The 20,385-nt window shown below is 40.7% G+C and overlaps 1 protein-coding gene across 6 annotated transcripts in view; it reads right to left on the bottom strand.

Moving 5' to 3' along the window:
• LOC149918833 (uncharacterized) overlaps positions 1–20,385 on the bottom strand; it is a 284,012-nt gene that overhangs the window by 102,675 nt on the left and 160,952 nt on the right. The window contains exons 3-4 of one of the 6 annotated variants that reach the window (XM_090134655.1): positions 3,799–3,833; positions 986–1,149 (exon numbers count right to left, since the gene is read on the bottom strand). The exons of 4 other annotated variants lie outside the window; for them this stretch is intronic. In XM_090134655.1, coding sequence (XP_089990781.1) covers positions 1,084–1,149; positions 3,799–3,833 — 101 coding nt within the window. In that variant the 3' untranslated portion in view covers positions 986–1,083. Of the gene's footprint in view, positions 1–985; positions 1,150–3,798; positions 3,834–20,385 lie in introns of those variants that run through there. One more of the 6 variants, XM_090134654.1, reaches the window with a different exon arrangement.

Raw genomic sequence — 20,385 nt, 5'->3', positions numbered from 1 at the left:
GACTGGCGTGTAGAAAGAGGCTTTGAGTAGGTGCGTGTATCTGTGAATTAAATCAGTTTACTGAGGGAACCAAAGCAAGGAGATGAAATTGCCATATGTTTCTGTTTGTGCTGAAGCTAGTGGTCATGCTTGTTTTTCCTGGAAATTTGTTCCACAACCTTAGCCTGGCTCCTGCCAGAGCCTTCATTTATTTGTCAGCAGCGGCAAGGATCCAGCAGATGAGGCTCTCGTAAGGAAAAAGGACTGCAGGGAGCGCTGACCTATCCAGCAACTACGGTTGAACCTACCAAAGGCTTGGATAGTGACGTGGAGGCATTCAGCTGAAAGCTGTGTGCTCAGAAGGCATAGTATAAAGGTATATATTGCTAAGAAAATTTGGTGATGTTTTTTGGCATTACACACAACTAAGATCCGAGAGTTACTGCTTAGAGGATTAGGCAGTGGGCTGCCATAGTTCTGCTGCTGCTCCCAGGGGAAGACTGCAGTCTCTCTGCCCATCATAGCTGTGGATAACCAGAATTACGAGGGTGCCAATGATGATCAATCCAATGGGTAATATTTTCAGTACAGAAGATACAGAATAAACATGTTTTAGGAAGAATACCTCTCCTCTTCCTATTCAATTCCTAAGACAAACGGTGAGCTGGCTCTGCATCTTCCTCTCAGTTTTCCCAGTTAATTTCTGCAAGTCTGCTTCTTGCTGGACCCTAAAACAGCTCCCTGCCTTGAGGAGGACTGGGAGGCCATAAGCCAAACTGGGTCTGTCTGCTCGCTACCACAGATGCAGTTGGTAAGATGAGAGCTTAAAACAGGTGCACTGCCAGCCACACAAGCTAAAGAAAACACTGACAACAACAGAAAATCATTTCTGGCAATAAAAAGGTTAACAAAAAACAGTACGTATAAGGATAACTTGAACCCGTCATTAAAGAAATTCAGTTATTTAGTCAATTTTACTTATTTACAGGCTAGAAGATTAATGAGTTCAAATACAAACTGAGACAGTAATTAGGTTTCAAAAACATACTATAACACAATCAATCATTGCTGGGGAGTATAATGACATTAGGGTAGAGCCCTCTTTCAGCTGAAGTTATTAGCATGTGATTGGTGAAGACTGGACTTGAAGAGAGAGTCTACCCCAGGGTCCTGTAATAAAATGAAAGAGGAATCTTAAATAAGGAGAAACTATGTCTTTGACCCTTTGTCCTTTGTCTGTAGATGTAGAGATACTGTATTCGGGATTTAGGGCTCTGTAACAGGACTTTGGGGAATGATGGCATTTCAAAAGACAGTTGGTATTTTACTTTAAACAAGACTTTACTTGAGACCTAATATGACACAGATGGTATGTATATGTCCTCTAATCTGGTCATTGAGGCGATTAGCAGCTCCTTCCAAAGCATTTTAGATCTCTTCCTCAAAGTCTTTGCAAATATGTCAGGGTAAAGAAGGAATTCAAAATGTTACAGAACATAAAGTGGAAGAAAGAGTGTAAATTTAATCTAAAGAAAGGAACAGCAAAAACCCTACAAAAGTTAAGTTTTCATTTCATTATTGCTGCAAAGGCATCATTTGATGGGACACTGCATTAATGTGTTATATCCAAAAAGTCTTTATATATTCCTATTGCAGGGAAGCTGAGTTCGTGGAACTCAGTATCAGCTAAGTTCACAAATGAAGGGAGGATATGGCTTTTAAGATTTAGACTAAATTTAGAAGATAGCTATATGTGCATCAGAGTAATACAGTTCCCATAAAAATCAGTGGTAATTTTCCCATTTATTTGAACGGGAGAAAAGTTAGATTTGTTTGTATAATTTTTCAAGTTTCACCTGAAAATCAGATGCTTCAAGTGGAAGTTTTTTTTTTTTTAAAAAAAAAAAACAACTTAGTCACACATTCCAAAATGCATTTGAAAATCAGATACTAAAACAATGCTTGAGCGACCAAATAGAAATGGCCTAATTTTCAGAGATACTGAGTACTTCCAGACTTCAATAATTTCAGTATTCATCAGCTCTTAAAACCAGACTACCTGCTTTGAAGTATCTGTATGTAGGGTTAAGTACCTAATTTGGAGTGCTCAGGTTTTGAAAAATATCAGCCTTAAACCCCTTGCCATTTCTCATGCATATCCAAGTAAATTCCACAAAGAACTTAGGCATCACCACCGCATCTAAAATGAAATCTTTGTAATTTCTTTCACCTCGGGGGTTCAGTGGCACAGACCCTGCATTTTGCTACTAGCATCATTCTCCACAGACATCTAGTTGCTATTATTTATTCACCGTTGTATTCTCAACTATCCCAATTCCCTAATGAACAATTGAAATGGATTGCAATAAGGACGTGACACACAGGAATAAGAAGCAGAAATGTATTTCCCAGCTTCAACCTCCTAACCTGAGGGAAGGTTATGGTGGTTGACATGGCTGGGGTCAACAGCAATTGGTTCTACCGGTTACTGTCACGTAGATACTATGAATACTTCTCATGGCATTTCAGAGCAATCCTAGCAGTTGATAAATCAAATGCAGAAGAACCTTAACTCCAAACATGTTATAAATAATCTCAAAATGGAAGAAAAAAACGCAATAGCAAAACTATATTTCAAAGCAAGAGCGTGAAAAAATAACAACATGCAACTCCAGTCAATACAATCAATCCTGATAACAAGAGCAGTCAATGCAATTACATTTTATAAAATCAATGTATCCTCCTAATACAAAAACCAGGCAAGGAAGGAAATGAAACAACATCCCCCTCTCCATCAGCATGTGACAATTACAGTTTCACCAAACACAGCTGAACAAGGAGCAGAGCAAGTGTAAGATCCCGAAACCTTGGCAAAGGAGCCAGCACCACATAAAATCTTCAGTCTAGCGGACAAGATTTTGCCTAGCTGTTCTTCTGATCCTCTACGTATAAATCCATTTTCATCCACTGATATCACAATCTAATTCATCCAATAACATTACTTTTCTGAATGTATGCTGCGTGGCTTCATTTTTGTCTCCACACGTGTTAGAATTACAAATGCAAACTATGACATTAAGCCAAGCCAGAAGATTTCTACTGCTCAGGTAGAATAACTTGTGGACTATCATCTCAACTTTCCTCCTGAACTTAGGGCACAAAAGGCCTGGATGAAAAAAGTTGTTCTGATTTGGCTATTTATTCTTTAAGAATTGTTTTCAGTTGACCAAAGATGAATTCAAGGGGGTCACAAAAACCTATTAATATCTCCAGTTATTTGGTATTAAGAAAATTAAAATGTTCAACTTCCTGTCCCGTCTCTTTCCACATAAGGAACCACTACTGCAGTCAGCACAAGTGCTGCCTACAGAAAGCCTGCAGGATGAGGCTCTCAATACTGCAAATTCCAGGGTAGTAATTTTAGGTTTTACATCATTTAAGTTAGGGATGATCTGAGCTCTGAAAGACAGAGAGGCTGAATTAAGAGAGACAGTGCTGTCCCTAATTAAGAAACAAGTTTTAGGTTTGAGAGCGTTTGATGCACTGGAACGCAGGATGGCAAGGGTAATGGTCACAGAGAGTGAGGTGAGAGAACCATCTAACCCTGGGTATTTAACATGGGATTAAGCCCTTCTCCTCTCTCCAGGGAGTCATTTTTCTCCAGAAACAATACAAGAAGTTTGGCTCCTAGACAGGGCTCCTGAGATAGGTGCCCACTAGCCCTCCAAGGTTATGCCACAACAGTGGTCATAGTGACTGAGAGGAAAACAATCAGGTTCTGGGTAGTAATGCTTGCCATCAGGCTCTGTACACACTTACCCCCATCACCTTCTTCCCAGCATCTGTTCGGGCACCTGTCCAAAATGAAGATGTCATTGATGTTATTCATGCAGGACTGCAAATTGGCTCTAGCCACAGCATCCTTACGCAACAGTTGGTTGATCGTCGTTGTTTGTAAACGATGAAAAGAGTCTCACAAAACTAAAGCAGAACTTATTACTTTGGTCTGTAATGTCATAACTAAAAATACAGCAAACACGCTTCAAGTAAGCCATCTATTTTCCATTTGACTAATACAAAAGAACTGCAGATATAAACAATTACTGCTGTTTCATTATGCACTTGCACACATGAGAGCTGGTACATACTTCTGCTGCATTTTTCTTTTTCCTCTCATGGCAAACATCCAGTCTTAACACCTCTTTCTCTTGGAAGAAAAAGCTGCTGCTATTATTTCCTGATATTTCCAGCTACGTACTCCATCTGCACTTTTTTCATCACCAGTGTTTTACATGTGTATGACCAGCCTCAAGTAGTCACACGATGACAAAAGTATTTGTGAATCCCTGATTTGTTACCTGCATGCTTCTCTTGTAGCATTTTCTCACCAGTTTTAGGATGTGCTCAGGAAATCCCCATGGGATTCTATGGATCAGATGACATGAAAGGGTCTGTAACGCTGACACATGTTGAATTGTGGACTATTACAAACAAAATAGTAATCTCTAGGCATCTTCTGAACCATCTATAAAACTGCATGTTTCGTATTGGAGACTGTTATGGCATGATCTAATGTAATATACTGAGAAAGAAACAAAATAATAAAGATTAAAGAGAAGGAAACGAAGTTGAAGAATACTTCACCACTCTATTGTTTAATATTTACCTCAGCTATATTGAGGATTTAGCCTTTCAGCATCTAAGGAGGGAATACAGGAAAGAAGGGAACAGACTTGTTAGCAGAGTCTGCTGTGATAGGACAAGGGGAATTGGGTAAAAAAAAAAAATGTGGGAAAAATTAGATTGGATATAAGGAAGAAGTTTTTTACAATAAAGGTGGTGAGGCACTGGAAGAGGTTGCCCAGAGAGGTGGTGGTGCCCCATCCCTGGAGACATCCAGGGTCAGGCTGTGCAGGGCTCTGAGTACTGATGGAGCTGTAGGTGTCCCTGTTCAGTGCAGGAGAGTCGAACTACGTGGTCCTTAAGGGTTCCTTTCAATTCAGATGATTCTATGATTCAAATAAATTAGTTCTTGGAAAGGTGACATCTTTAGTTTTGATATAGTTTAATGAGGTTCATTCTGAAACTCATTGAACTGGAGTGAAAGAGATTTGCTAAATAAGAATATCCAAGTTCTTCAGCTTTCCTAGTAATGCTTGGGTGGGCGTGCAAGGGAGCTGATGAGAAGCAGTGCAGCACCACATGATCTGTGTAACCCACACCGTGTGGTGGGCAAACAGCTAACACCAAACCCCACTGCCACGGCGTGTCACCTCTGCTATTGCTGTGCTAGTTGAAACTGACCTCAGAGAGACTTGGAATCAGCATATATCTTCCCATCTGACTTCACTGTGTCCTGTTTAACTCTCAGCCACCACAGGCATCGACTTAAGATTAAATGTTTATTACTAACTAAAGAACCCAGACAACTAGACCATTGAGCTGCATCAGAAGAAGCTGAAGGTACTCATCTCCAACCAGGTAATGCGCTGCTGTAAAGTATGGTTTAGGTCACAACCATAGCCTGCCTCTGAGCCAGCATGGCTTTACAAAACCAGACGATAAGCCAAACAGCCACTGGGACATACCCAATAGCCATGCCTTCCAGCAGCAATTTGTATAGGCTGAAGTCCCAGTAACTTTTGGCAATTCAAGTCTATCGTGATTGCTACAGCTGGGTTCAGCTTCGTGGTCTCAGCAAGACCTTCAAAAACGATGAGGGTTTGAGATTGAGCCAAGCTTCTTGTCAGCGCTTCATACTTCAAGGCATTTGTATTTATAATTCCTGTTACTTAACACAACAGATCCTGGCATGACAAATCCTAGAAACTGTTATGCTGGGATCTTCGTTTTCAGGCTCTGCACCAGAGCTTAACTAAATTAGAAAGTATTTGTATGGCATCTCTGTTTGAGCTGCTGGTTGATGTTTTATGTTTTAATGTTTTAAGTAAAGTTTATTATGACAAGTCAGTGAAAGTGCTTTTAGTAGGTCAATAAATCATGGACCTATCATATCACTGGGTGACAGCTATGCAAAGCATAGAAGGAAATTTGATATTATTCCAACAAAATAGCAACTACGGCTACTTCCAGCTTAGCTGCAAATCCACATCAGTCTGTTGATTGTGAATTGAATAGGTAAATAATTATATTTCGGGGAAGGGAAACAAGGTCTTTGTAGATTTTTATCTGTTTGGCAATTCTAAAACTCTCTTGTGGGGAAAAAAAAATGATTTATTTAATCTAAAATGATCCTCTGGATGCCCACCATGGAGTCTGTTCTATAATTACCTAATGTGGAGGAGTGGGGAAGGGGCTGGGGAGTAACACAAAGCAGATGAAAAAAGAGGATAAAAAGATTTCTGAGAAGTTGAATTCAGTTTTGGCATCTCTCCAACCATATGGAAAATGAAGGGATGTTAAAAAAAAAATCTAAGGCAGGATGCACAGGACAAGAGTAGGAAGTTTCTCTTGTCATTACTGTCAGGAGGAAAAAAACACAACACCTTCTTATACACAACACAGCAGAACACCTGTCTGATCAATCAGGAAGTGTGACCAATCTTCAGTAGGAAAGCAACAGTGATCCAACCATACTTCAAAATTGTTTTCACCCGATGGATGTACATAAAATGTCTCACTTGGATGAAGCGCAATTTGAAGGGAATTTTGCAGACAGAAACTGTTCTTACTCTCTTCCATTCCACACTGCTTTCAATTGCCACTACACCTTCTGACAGCAAGAGCAGCTGCAATTGCCTGGTATGGCCATTGATGTATGTCTAGCCATGGGTCTGGACTCCATGGCTGCAGCATAACAGCTATTACATCACAGAACTTACGGCTGGAAGGCATCAGGAGAGACTCATGTTGAAACCAAGTGTCTAGTTAAAATTAGACTAGAGAATCTACTGTCATGTTGTCTTCAAATGTGAAGGGTAAAACATGTGGGTTTATTCTGGATGCCTTTTTTTTTTCTGATTATCAATTAAGGGACTTAACAAATACAAAGCTCTCTGCGAGGGGAGTGTAGCACTTAAAACTTTAAAAATTGCCATGGATTCCCCTGACTCATGGGCTAGCTATTGGATCTGTTGGGCACTGCAGTATGTCACATAAGACCTGTAAAATGAGAGAAAATTTTGGAAATGTATTTTAATTGATTTTTGCCTTATCTCAAGATCCAAGCCACTCAATTACTTGCTACTTGTGCTTTCTTCTAAGGAGGGGAAATGCACTGCCAGTTTTAGAAGTGAATCAGAGGAGAAGATACGATGGGTCTGTGAAGGCAGGTACAAGACAACTATATCAAATCTACATCTTTAGAGATACCAGTACTTCATCTATTACAGTAAACTTCTTACTCTGTGAATGAGGTCCACATGAAGTCATAGAAGCTAATGTATGAGCAGGTTCAACTGGTAGAGCAAGACTTTCTAGGAGCAAGCTCAAAAATAAAATGACATCTACAAAGGTCTGTCACCAGGATTTTGTATGGGGTGCTCCAGTGCTCTTCCTGTGAAGGCTCAGCAGAAAGGCAACATGGGTCTTGGGGAATATGTGCAAACACACACAGTCTATGTACAATTGTGCAAGTTGGCCAGTGGTGTTGGCTTATCATAGAGTGAAAATGGCAGGCTTGATTGAGGAGAGGATACGAAAGCTGGCAGCAGGGTTTACTCTTTCACTGCCCTGTTCAAAAGGCTGAACCACTGAGCTTGTCTGCACAGACTTACAGCGTAGTGCCACGTCTGCTCACCCTTGAGCAGATCACTTTTTCCTGTCCCTGCTCCAATGAATACCTTGTTCTTTTTAAAGGGATCATATGGGCCAATTATCATATGTACTCTATTTTAAAGCTACTGGCTGCCTTACATGGAGAGCAAGCCTGTGGTAGCAAGTCCCTGACAACTTTTTGCACTCTAGTTGCATTTTCACGCTTCCCCGGGGAGTCAGAGTCCTACTATTCTAGGCTCTGTATAGTGGGGAAAGGGCATTTTCTAGCCTTAAAAAGACTTTGTCAGTGTCCGAAACACAAATGAAGATAATACAACATCACACACCCATCTTTGCACGTTAGAGCACTGCTCAAATGACTTGCAGACTCAGGCCTGAATGGAAAAGCTCCTAAGCAGCAGTATCTGTAATGCCATGAGGTTTACAGTTAATAATTAAGCAAAAAAAAAACAAAAAAACAAAAAAAACCCAAAAACCAAAAAACACCAACAACAAAACTATGCCTGCAAAACTTCAGAAAATCATAGATGAATTATCTCACATTTTTCTTGACTGAAAGGCAGAAGAAAGAGCAGTAGACAGTAAAAGATGAATCTGCACTCTTATTCTTAAATAAGCACCTTTTTCAGCACTAGTGTACTTACAATGTATCACATGATTGGATGGGATTAATTATAATTACAAAATGAACATAATTCTGCATAAAATATGGAGTCCAGCAGTGGATAATAAAGATCAGAGGGTGAAGTTGGTGCTAAATATGATAACAAAGGCCAAAATGGGGAATTGAACGGAGAAAGATCCCAGCAGGGGTTAAGATAAATATGACATTTTTTAAGCACATTCGGAAGGAGAGGGCAGCGAAGGAGACAGAAGGGCCTCTTAAAAATGGCAAGGGTAATTTATTGACACAAGTAGTAAGGGCATTGTTTAAGAAAAAAAAATGAAATGAATTCTTTGCCTGTGTGCGCAGAGAGGATAGGGGACAGATGCCAGAAAGAGACATAAGTTTCCCACAGGAGAAAGAAAAATGTTTAAGGAAATCAAGATCATACCAGTGGTAGTGATCAAGAATGTTGGGGAAAAAAAAAAAAAGAAAAAAAAAAAGAAAACGGCAGGAACAAACGTGATGTATCCCAAAATCTGAGGGTGAGGGGAAGAAATACTGTGGAGATGCTGAGAACCTGGAAAGCACTTGGCGGGAAGCTGTATGTGCCGGCAGAAACCTGACACTGCACTACCATATGGTTAAAGCTAAATTCAGGTTATGGATGCCACCCAGCAAGCTGGTATTTTTGCTTCAAAGACCTTTTGGCTGCAAAGGAAATTTTACTAGCAATAAAAAGGCCAGTCGTCTTTGCTTCCTTCTTGCTTGCCCAGTTTTCCTTCCACCACCTGCTTTGTGCAAAGTTATGACAAAAAAAAAAAAGGGTGTCTGATGGAGAATATTCCCAAGAAGCTGTGTGGCCACTCTGCTTCCCACCAGCATCTCTCAGATCCCCCACTGTGGCTACAGGACTTTGTAGCGCTCCTGATGTACGTTTCTGTCTTTAAGTTGTGGTCTTTAACAGTTCTAGAAAACAGAAGACATACCAAAGATTCAAAGAATTTACATCAAATTGCAAAAATCTGTGAACTTGGTCCACAAAAGCTATGAACCCTAAAGGACTTGGCTTGAAGTACATAGACTCCAACAGAATTTCCCACAAACAAACATTTGAATACATATGCTACTGACAAAATGAAGATGCAGCAATTAAATCGGGCCTACAGCATGTGTATCATATAGATGGGAATAGCAAACAGAGCAGTAAAAGTACTAACATTTGAGGGAGATGGTGTCAATGACATGCACTTAAGCAAAGACAGAGTCAGGCCTTAAAAGAATTTGTGGGGAATTTCACCATACTAAGAATAGCCAGTACTTGGAGCAGCCATGGGGCAGCTGCTATTCGTAGAACTTTAGAATGGCTGTTCTAAACTTAGTGTGCAAGTAGTCAAAGGTGGTAAATACTGAAGGATATGCACAGATGCTACCAGGAAAAAAAAAAAAAAGCTGACTGAAGAGCACGGCCAGTCGAGGTGCTGAGTGCCAGTTCCTCAAAGGAGCTATGCTGATCTACACTGATTGAAATGCAGCCCCTCTGTGCTTCCCCTCCTAGCAGTGAGAGTCAGCAGCTCTGCATCACGCAGGAGCATTTGTCATGGTGCAGGGTTAGATGCACAGGGCCTAATCCCACCAGTAGCCAGGGCAGACTTTTGAACAAGCCCAGGGGTTGGAACTGGACCTCAGATGAGGGTTTCTAATCCAGTTAACCAGCATTACTCCTCTGAGGAAAGCTTCAATAGCACTCCCAATCAGCACAGACTGAAGCTGCAGAAGTAAAATGGGTTGTTGCCAAGCACAGTCAGATGCATTGGATATACGTAGTGCAGGTGTGGGGAGGACAATGGGGAGAATTCAGAGACCCAGTGTGAAACCTCAGTGATCAGTGGCCAGGGGCTGTGCTCTTTGGGTAAAACTCTGCCCAGCTATCACTCAGCAACCTTTGCAGACGATAATGACATGCCTAAAATAAATAGAAGCGCAGCTGAGAAATTTAGGACAAGACAGAAATAAGAGCAGAAGCTGTAACTCTTTGGAAGATTTATAATTTATGATCGCTCCATGGCATGAGTTCAACTGTGACCTCTCAGCTGGCAGCTGTCTTTATGCTGCTTTCTCCTTCCACCTGCCTAGTGAGAAAACAGCCACCGTCTCTGCGAGCATGGATAAATCTGTCATCCTGACTTACACAATGAACTCTCTGGAGGGAGACTAAAGTAGTCCAGAGAATAAATCTAGCCCTGAGAAACAGTAGCAAGGTTGTCTAAGTTTACAGCATCTCCTTTTAACCTCTTTGGTGTGGACCTTATTGGCTATAATTATAGCTGGCACTGTCTGACATGCTGAAGCCGGGAATCTTCTGCAACATGATGGATGTTGTGCTCAAGACAAGTCAGAGCCGGACACAAAAAGCATCCGGGACAGGCCAATGATGCAACACACAGCTCTCATTTGACGTGGCAGCCCTGGGCTTTAAAGCCTTTCCCAAGGACGTCCAGGTGGGAAAAGTGATTTTACAAGAGAAAAACATCTTTGTTGAAGTGCTCAGATCACACGGATTAAGTACTGAGTTATATTATCAGATTTTAAGGCCAAAAAGGCATCATTAGTTTAGATAGATTAACAGGCTCCTTCCACTCCTACCAGCCTTCTGATGGAAAAGTGGTAGACATCAACTCAGTGCTGAATCTAACCCATGCCAGAACCACATCATTCTCTGATAAAATCCCTCTAAGGCAAAGCATCCTGCCATGCTACAGCAAAGTATGTCAGACATACCAAATGGTTGGCTGTGAATGGAACTTTGTTGATAAAAAAAAAAGTAAAAAAAAAAAGTCTGATGTTATTTGGTTTTTTACACTTCATTTTAAAATATCAGGGAATACCTTTCACCCATGGCTCCTATTAAGAAACTGTATCTGAATAGCTTAGAAGAGTTTAGGACTGTAATTCAGCTGTGTTGTGATAGATGGTAAATCTACTGTAACAAATAGTGAATTGCCCACCAATGTGGCCACTTATCTTGAACGCCTCCTCTTCAAGGCAGTTCTGCTCAGCTGCCTTGAGGACACCTTTCAAACATATTTACAACATGTCTATATCATCTGTTGAGCTGCATAAAAGTGGGACCTCAGTACAGAGGCAAGGAAACTGCAGTATCATATAATGTTACTGCTAGTACTGATGCCAACACCACAAAACCACCACTGGGAAAGCCCTTTACTCTCACTAGGCTTTAGATTTATTCATGCAATTTCTTCTCTTGTAACTCCAGTTTGCACCCAAGCTTGATACAGTCTTATGAGTGAAGAATGTCATCAAGACACCTGCAAAGACACGTTCAACTCCACCACATTGTGGCTCTGCTCTGGAGACAGCAACAAATGGTAGAATGAGTAGGGAAGGAAAGGCTCCTAGATCTCTATCAGTGCTAACAAAGACCTCTCCCTCATCTCTTATCCACACTCTTACTCTAGATACAAAATCTTGATAGAACAGGGAGGCCTTGATGAGATGTAAGAGCCCCGACCTAAAGAGGGGCTCAGTTTTCTGAGAGGGTTTCATGATAAAATTTAATGCAAAAAACAGATACTTGGAAGGAGTCATCTTCCAACTATTTTGATAAGCATTTTTGCCATTGAGGTAGTCTACATGGAAGAAACTGGACTGTGAACTTTCAGTGTGCTTTTCTAAGGATCAAAAGCAAGCAGTTGCTTCTGTACAAATGTCCCAATCACAGGCATCAAGTACTCTCAACTTCCTATTACCTGAACAGGTGCAGGAGGTACATGGACACATCCAGTATCATATAGAACAGGGCAATGAGTAAGACCACACTAACTCAACAGCTTTGCTTTTTAAACATGCATTTCCATATTGCTTAATAATCTGATTTTGAAAGCATTTTGTTAGAAGCTGTGCAAAGCACATTCCAGTAATGGAGATGTACTGTGGTTTCCAAGATTTATTTCATAAAAGCATTGTGGTAAACTTAATATCCCAGAGACTGTTGACAGCACAGCAGTGCAATGTAGTGTAACTGCCTGGTGGTTAAGGTAATGATCAGGTGGCATGTGACAGAGGAAAAGAAGGGAGAGTGAGACAAAGCTAGTGGTCAGTGGAGGCAAATTGCCACACCTCGTTCTCCTGGCATAGCTTTCATCCTCAGGCTTTTCACTCCTGTGTTTCAGATTCCATCCTTCTCTTTCCTTGCCTCCCCTCTCACAACAGGACTTGTATCCTCATTTTTCAGCCAATGGTTTATTCCCTGCCCCAGGATTACATCAGTCCAAACTGATAAACTACACATAATACAGGATGGGAGGAAAGCAGGTGATGTTAAGAGATGTTAAGAAATGTTATGGCGAGATGATTGAGAAAATATTCCCAATATTTTCATCAGAACAGCAACAGAAACTGTCAAAGCAGGTCAGAGCCCATTAAGTCCCTTAGGTCCACATCCACATTGACTCCTTCAAAATTAACTCCTCCGAGAAACTATCCTTCAAGATTTGTTTATTAAAATACATGCAGTTTTTAGAGGTTAAATTCTAATCTGAACCACAACAAATTATATTCACTGTGATATCTACTATGGATCTTCACACATTTGATGGCATTATATCCCTTCAGTACACTGCTAACTGTCCACTCATAGTGCCAGTGCCTGGAGTGATAGATGGAGAGGGCACAGAGGCACAGACTGTGGTGTTACAACTGCAGCAAGCCATTTCTGTCTTCCTTGTCATTTATGCCCGAAAATGGGATATTATTGCTGGGCCTGGATACAGAAACTAAAAAGAAGTCTGGGGAATAGCAATAAGGAATGTTCTTTGCTCAGCAAGATTCAGGAAGAAAGGAAATGATCTATTTTGTGAATTGAAATTATCCCCTTAATGAATTTGGCTCGCTATTTCTAGTATAAAAAAAATTTACCCATGCTTTATTTTTGTAAAAAATGTCAGCTGTCCAAAAATACTGAACAGCTGTCCTGAAATAGCAGATTTTCCTCTATGTTTTCTTTATGATTCAGTCCATTCCATAATTTTGCAATGAGAACTGCAGACAGTTCTATTTTGCTTGCAAGAAATATGCACAATATGGCATGTGCCTCATAATCTTCTGTGATTAATGTATAAAAACACAGTCAGAACATATTTATATGAAGGCTTGTAGAATTATAGAGATTGATCTTGGTTTCACTCATGGCCAATGGCTAAGGAGTACTTTAATCTGCTACAGGTGAAAAGGTAATGCAAACACTCTTGTGTTTACTTAGGACAGCGATTGGGAATATTTCATGCCATATTTCAAATACAAACACTCTTTGGCCGTCTCTGAGTCAAGGAAATATAAAGTCATTAGTATATGGTTTTCTACAATCTATTGTAAATATTAAAATTACACAGGTCATTTGACCCAAATTGAGATTTCTGCCTAGTTTCTTCACAACCTTGTCTTCCAGGGGACTGTGAGAGGAAGCAGCCTCCACCATGGCATCACAGCGCCCTAAAGCCCACTCCATTAATGAAGCAGGAATGGTGTTTCAGGATATTACTGGCAGAGGCTTCAAGCCACCTAAAGACTGAGAGCAAGAGCCTGATGCAATTTGAGCCAATGAACAAGTCCCCCTTGACTTCTAAGACCTGTCTCAAACATCTTGAATCTGTCATATTAAGATCAACTGCTGTCACCTGGATTACTGGACTGACGTTCACATGAGATGCTTTCCCAAGCAGTCTCCGAGGAAAAACCTGCACATGCCAGCTGTGATTGGTGTTCAGCATCTTATTTGAAAGTATTCTTTCATGTATGCTTCAACTCATTTTCAGAGCAACAAAGGAAACCTCCTAGAAGGACATAAGACATGTGGAGGTCATGCAAATCTGCTCCTTGCAAAGAGCTCTTCTTCAGGAAGATCACAATTTATTTCATGTGTTTCCTTACAGGAAGCTTGAGTTCTACTGTAATCTGAGCTTCCAAGCCTACAGCTACCCTGTGTACTGCCTGTGCTGAGCATGCTAAAGAATGACTCTCCCTGCTGATCCACTCATATGAAAATTACGTCAGTTTTATTCATATACTTAGATAAAAGGGTCAAGAAACAAGTAAACAATAAATGATGGGGAAAAACCCCAGCAGCAGCAATGTCCTCATGCATCAAGAATCATTCAGATCCCTAACAGACACTTTCTCCTTCTTCTTTTTCCCCCATCCAAACTTCACCATCCTTCCAAAATCCCTATAACTGTTTAATCTCTTTTTTTCCTGAGTTCCTGGGAGGCCTCAGATTTAGCAGTTTTTTACAGCTCCGCTCTGTAAAACCACAGAGAGAGACTGGGAAAAAATAGAAACAAAATGAAATGGAACAGATCAAAACAATCACAGCCACATTCTGGGTCAAACTGAACATCTGATATAAGGGCTGTATCTTCACTGAGTCGGTTAGGTTTTCACAACCTAGGCTCCTCAAGGTAAATTTGGCTCACAACAAGGTCTGAATTAAGATTATTATCTGAAGCCTAGAGTATCTTACCTTAGTCTTGCAGTGACGAGGAAACTGTGTACAACTTATACTTCTTGTCCACTTTAAAAATCCAAGTGACCCAAGTAGTCAGTCATGAAGAGCAATATACGAAACTTTGGGCATTTTTTAGTCCAGCAGACTGAAAAGATAGGACAACGTTTCCATCCAGTAGCAGAAGGTTACTCTGAAACTGGAACTCCAACTCGCTTTAGCCTAGGCTAAGTTGTGTGAGAGTGGCCAGATACTAATGTACTGTAACTCAGGAGATCTGTGTGTAGTACCTGGCTTTAACAAGGAATCAAATTTACCATCTAATTAACTTGAGGTATCTGAGTTAGGAGCTGAGGATCCACTCATGCTCAACAAGACAGACAGGACTCACAGAATCACAGAACTGCAGGGGTTGGAAGGGACCACTGGAGACCATATAGTCCAACCCTCTCTGCTAAAGCATGTTCACTACAGGAGGTTACACAGCCAAGTTGACTCTTCAGCAAAAAGCCACTTCTTTCCCCTTGTTGTAGAGCTACTTCTACTTGTTCCTAATGTTGAAGGATAAGAGTAATCCAACTGTGGCACAGATTTCTCTTGTCCACCTTGCAACTTTATGGAACACAGAAAGATATGAACGTTTGTTTGTATCATCTGACAGACAGGGGGCCTTGAATTTTCATGTGAACGCTGACATACATCATAACACTGCATGCTGATTTAAAAAAACTTAGCAAGGTGTGGGTTCAGCAAATACTAAATGTAGCACAGGCTTGTATGGTCACTTTACTCAGTCCAGCCTACATCATCAGTGATATAAAAACTTTTATAACTGCTGTTTGCTGGTAAATCTTAATCTCCTCCAAGCAGCTAAAAATAATGCCAGACAGAGCTAACTGGAATGGCCTCACTTCTTTGCAGAGGGGCAAAGATGGGGATATCCTTAAGACTCTTCTCACTCACTGAAACATGAAACATACCCCTACTGCAAGAACTTGGGGAGGACTGGAAAGGCAGCACACGCCAGCTGAGAATCACCACCACTGAAAATAATCTCCAAAGCCTTAAGCCTCTAAAAAATAAATAAATGAATGAATAAATAAATATATAATATATATACAAAATAAATGCCTTTTTAATACTGTTTCACATGAGTCTCGTCACACAAGCTTGCACAGCACTACCCCACTTGGCCCTGGAACAGCACACTTGTAGGCATTCAGACACGGCGTTACTATGCAGTGGGGTTAGAGAACAAAGTCAGATCAAAATATCATTTCATCCCTTGGGTCCACGAGCTATTGGCTGTGAATGTAAAGGAATTATCACACGCGAGCTTACTTCTACAGGCAGCCTGGCAGGAAAGCATTTCAATTCAGTTAAGGATCCTTCACAGGGAGCAATAGAAATGTTCTTTTCTTCCAATATCTTCCCATTCCTTTTCAAGCATTTATACAAGTATTCAGGGGCTTAACCAGAAATGAAAGAAATTCATTTTAGGTTATGTGTATTAAGAGGCTCTGGGACTCCTCTACCTGTCTGACTGTGCTAAAGATTTTGTTAGCTAAGTTTTGGGGTTTTTTTAAACCTCTGGTAACTATAAGTAAATCCCAGGGCTGAACCATTCTGCTCACCTGAAAGGAACTCTCTTTTCACACTGAGAAGCATTCAAAGCATTTTGAGATGTATGGAATTCATTCCGCATATTTACTCAAGAATTTAGTCATAAGAGCTCATAAACATCAGTTGCATCTCAGCTCAGTAAGTGTAAATAACAGAAATACAATGGCATCGGTGTGTTGGATGCCATCTCTTGGAAAGGAAAAATTGAGTTACATTTCTCTTAGCCAGCACTTGAACTCTTTAAAAAAAAAAAAAAAAAGTACAACATACTGCTTGGGGAAGTGGAGTTGATTAATGGGCTGGTCTGTTAAACCATCTGCTCCTGAGGACCCAGTAGGAATCCCAGTGCCCCTAGCTGGGTCAGCACTTTTTCTGGTGCTGAGAAGTGACATTAACTCTGCTGGCCTTCGCTTTTAGGAAGGAAGAAATAGCCCATGGAATTTCATTTGCCTTGGAAAAACAGAAACGCCTTCCCAGATTATGAGCACCAATGTCAGCAAAGTTCAATAAAAGGAAGTACTGGATCAGCACTGCCTAGGAAAAAAAAGAGATAATGCTACAACTCAAGAGGATTGAGTTCAAAATATCTTTCTATGAGCAGAGAATAACCCCATCGTCCTCAGAGTGGAGTGTCATAAAATTAAAAGGAGAGAAAAAGGGACCCGGGGCTTCTCTGTGGCACACGGAATAAATGTACTTCCTGACGTTGTCTTTGATAGTTCGTATCAGCTTGTCACTTGGGCAAAAGGTAATGCTGGCCTAGCAATAAATGCTGTAATAATGTTCCAAACCCTTTGAACTAGATATCACAAAAGCTGGGGGCAGTCAAAATGCCAAATAAAGTTAACTAAGCACTAGAGTGGAAGCTAGAGACAGATGCTGCGAGCTGAATGTCAGATCAAGGGATGAGATCAACAAGGTGCTTTAAGGAGGCATTTCCTGGTGAACTCAAGAATCCCCAGCAACCTTTGTAGTCTTTCATCCAAGCCATATTAAAAGAACAGAGCGTGGGTTTTATGAGGGACACAGCGATGCAAATGCACGTCCATTTGAACTCATCATATTTAACTGAAATTGGTTTGGCTAGCTGCTCACTCCAGTTCCATATTTCAATTAAAGTTATCATCAATAGGACACTGTGAAATCAGAGGTTTCAGCTTTGAAAAATTGACCTAACATTCGGTTTCTTGTCTTCAGTGTCAAGTGTTTTACTACATAGACATTATTAACAACCACCTTTTTGCTCCCTACAGAACTTATTAACAATCTTTTCATCAGTAGGAACAATTAATTGGTAGTTTACTGTTATTTTGCATATGAAAAGTGCAGGGAGAATGAATGACAATCATACAAAATAGGGTTCACTGCCATCTAGAGATCAACTTCACAGTTAAATACGGTCTGCATGAAAATAGTGGCAACTCCAAGCTACAACAACGAGAACGCAACAGCTCTAAGCAGCAGAGGAACACGAGCTGTGCAGGGTGCACAGCATCTTAAGCACTGGCACGTGACATGAAAGACTTGAGGAAGCCATGCAGGTGAGAGTGCTTGCCCCTAAAACCTCAGCTCAACAAGGAATCTTCTTTGGCTCCCACTGCCAACATACTACTGTAAAGACCTGTATACAATGACCAGTGACACCCTACTGTTTTAAAGTACGGTTCTTTGGCTGGTTTCCAAAGGGTACAAAAAAAAAAAAAAAGGTCGTAAGTTTTGCATAAAGTATTATTTTGAAATTCCAGGAGGTCAGAATTTAGATGAGGGCCTTCCTGTCACCTTCTCAGACTTAGTGTTTCTGGGCTGCACTTAGTCCCTTACTGCAGCTCCATCACAACTGCTTCAGTGTGCAGGCTGCAGAGGGAGCCAGGATCTGACAAGCTGGAAGATCAAGCAATCTGAATGCTTTTTTCTTTTCAGAGGCATAAATATTATGTGTTTGTATGTAAACACACTGATTTTTCATACTTGCTATTGTCACGCTGTCATGCTGTACAAAAGAGACAGAGGAATGTAGATATTTCATTACACACAGGCAGATATATGTACATGTTTGTGTTAACATGGTACATATGTCAGACAAATCTTATGAATCAGGCAGCATTCTCCCAGATGGGAAACACCAGAAGTGGCAGTTTTTTTTCAACTTGAATGCAGTCATCATAGTCTTGCTGTGCCTTTCACAACACAGACAGCATCGGGATGCAGTGTTTTCAGACTTGAATGATTAGCCATATGTGTTTCACCAAACACACTGATACCAGATACCACCTCCAGTGCCCACTGAAATCCATACAATTGCATCAGAGTGAAAGAAGAGAAGAATCTGCCTCTGTTTACTGGGATAGATGCTGCCGTGTTCTTAAACTGATAGTCTGTGCTGTTGGGAGTACAATATCTAACACTGTTTTATGGCACATCTTCCCCTAATAGTTCCTCTACTCTTGAAAACAGCGTGAGACATAAGAGGAGAGAAGCAACAGAACCCTGCTGATCTCACCTCTCCTCTTTCATGTGCCTACACGTGCTGGTGCTGCCTCTTGCATGCACTGATCCCTGTTCCTGCAGTTTTAGGTCTTTTATAAGGAAAATCTCAGCCCCACAGTGCTGGGCTCTGTAGAAATGACACTTAAAGAAACAGTCCCAAGTAACAAGTGATTCTAAGAGATGACATGAAAAATAGTGGAAAGGAGTAAGAAGAAGTACAGATGGGACCAAGTAAATGCAAGAATTAGAAGAAAGGAGCCCAATTCATCCCACACAGTGCATTAATCTGAGGGCACTGTGCATGCCTCCATTTATCTTTTGAAACCAGGGTAGAAGATAAGCTTGAGCAGCATTTTTTTTCACTTTGAATGGGCAGGAAAGGTTAGAAACAAGCATTAATGTGTGACATCTGACTGAAGTAGTCTTGATATACTGAACAACGTAGAACATTAAAGTAATGTCAATATTTATTATACAGATGTGTATTGATTGTGCAGTAAAATGATCCAAAGTAATATATGCTATAATAATAATTGAACTCCATTCAGAAAAAAGAGCACTGACATGCAGAGAAGGAAAAAGAAATTGCAAAAGGCTATATCAATGTATTAAATTGGTTCACGTGGCATCTGATTACTGAACAAATAGATGTAACTACACTGCACTAGAAATCATGCATGAGCAGAACAGAAAGAAACCAGGGCCAAGTTTTTAAAATGCTCTATTGCAGCTCATTGGGTTTTACCAGTTTCGAGCAGCTGAGAAATTGGCTGTGGCACTCAACAGTTCAAACTCTGTAAGGATTCCCGTATCCATTTGCACCCCTTTATCTTTCCTTATGAATGACTAACGAATTAGAAGTTGTTCTACGCAACATATCAGTGTAAAGACAGTGCTGTAGGTTAAGACAAAACAGCTTGCTTTGGGATTTTCATTGTCTCTGGTGAAACTGGATTCATTTAACTAAACTGGATGTGTGTTTAAGTCTCTAAGCTCACAATTTATCTGCGTAAACTTCCCAGGCATCATTTTGCCTTATTGCTGGTAACAATTCCATCCATAGGACTGCTTAGATAGCATATTTCCCACTGCTTCAGCAGATGACTGATTCTTTCTTTCTCTTTACATTTCACAGAGGAATGATAATGTTCCGTATTGAATTAGCAATGAACTCCCAATTAAAGACTGTGAAACCGTTTGCACTTGCAAACATTTTTATGAGTACTTGGGTACGTGGTGTTGGACAAAGCCAACCAGCAGCAAAGAACTAAATTCAGCCTCTTACAGACCTGTCTGCAAATATGACTCTGGCTGTTCTTGTAATCCTTTGCTATGCTTGTAACCATTTTCTGCCTCACAGGAAAAGCAGCAGCGATGTGCCATAAGGAAGGGCCCCAGTGCTGAGCCAGTTTGAGCCAGGAAGCAGCCATCTTGT

Source organism: Phasianus colchicus, chromosome 2, assembly GCF_987193195.1.
Source record: "Phasianus colchicus chromosome 2, bPhaCol1.hap1.1, whole genome shotgun sequence".
Taxonomy (NCBI): domain Eukaryota; kingdom Metazoa; phylum Chordata; class Aves; order Galliformes; family Phasianidae; genus Phasianus; species Phasianus colchicus.
Note: the sequence above shows the minus strand (reverse complement) of the source record. Positions and strands in the feature narration are given on the sequence as shown.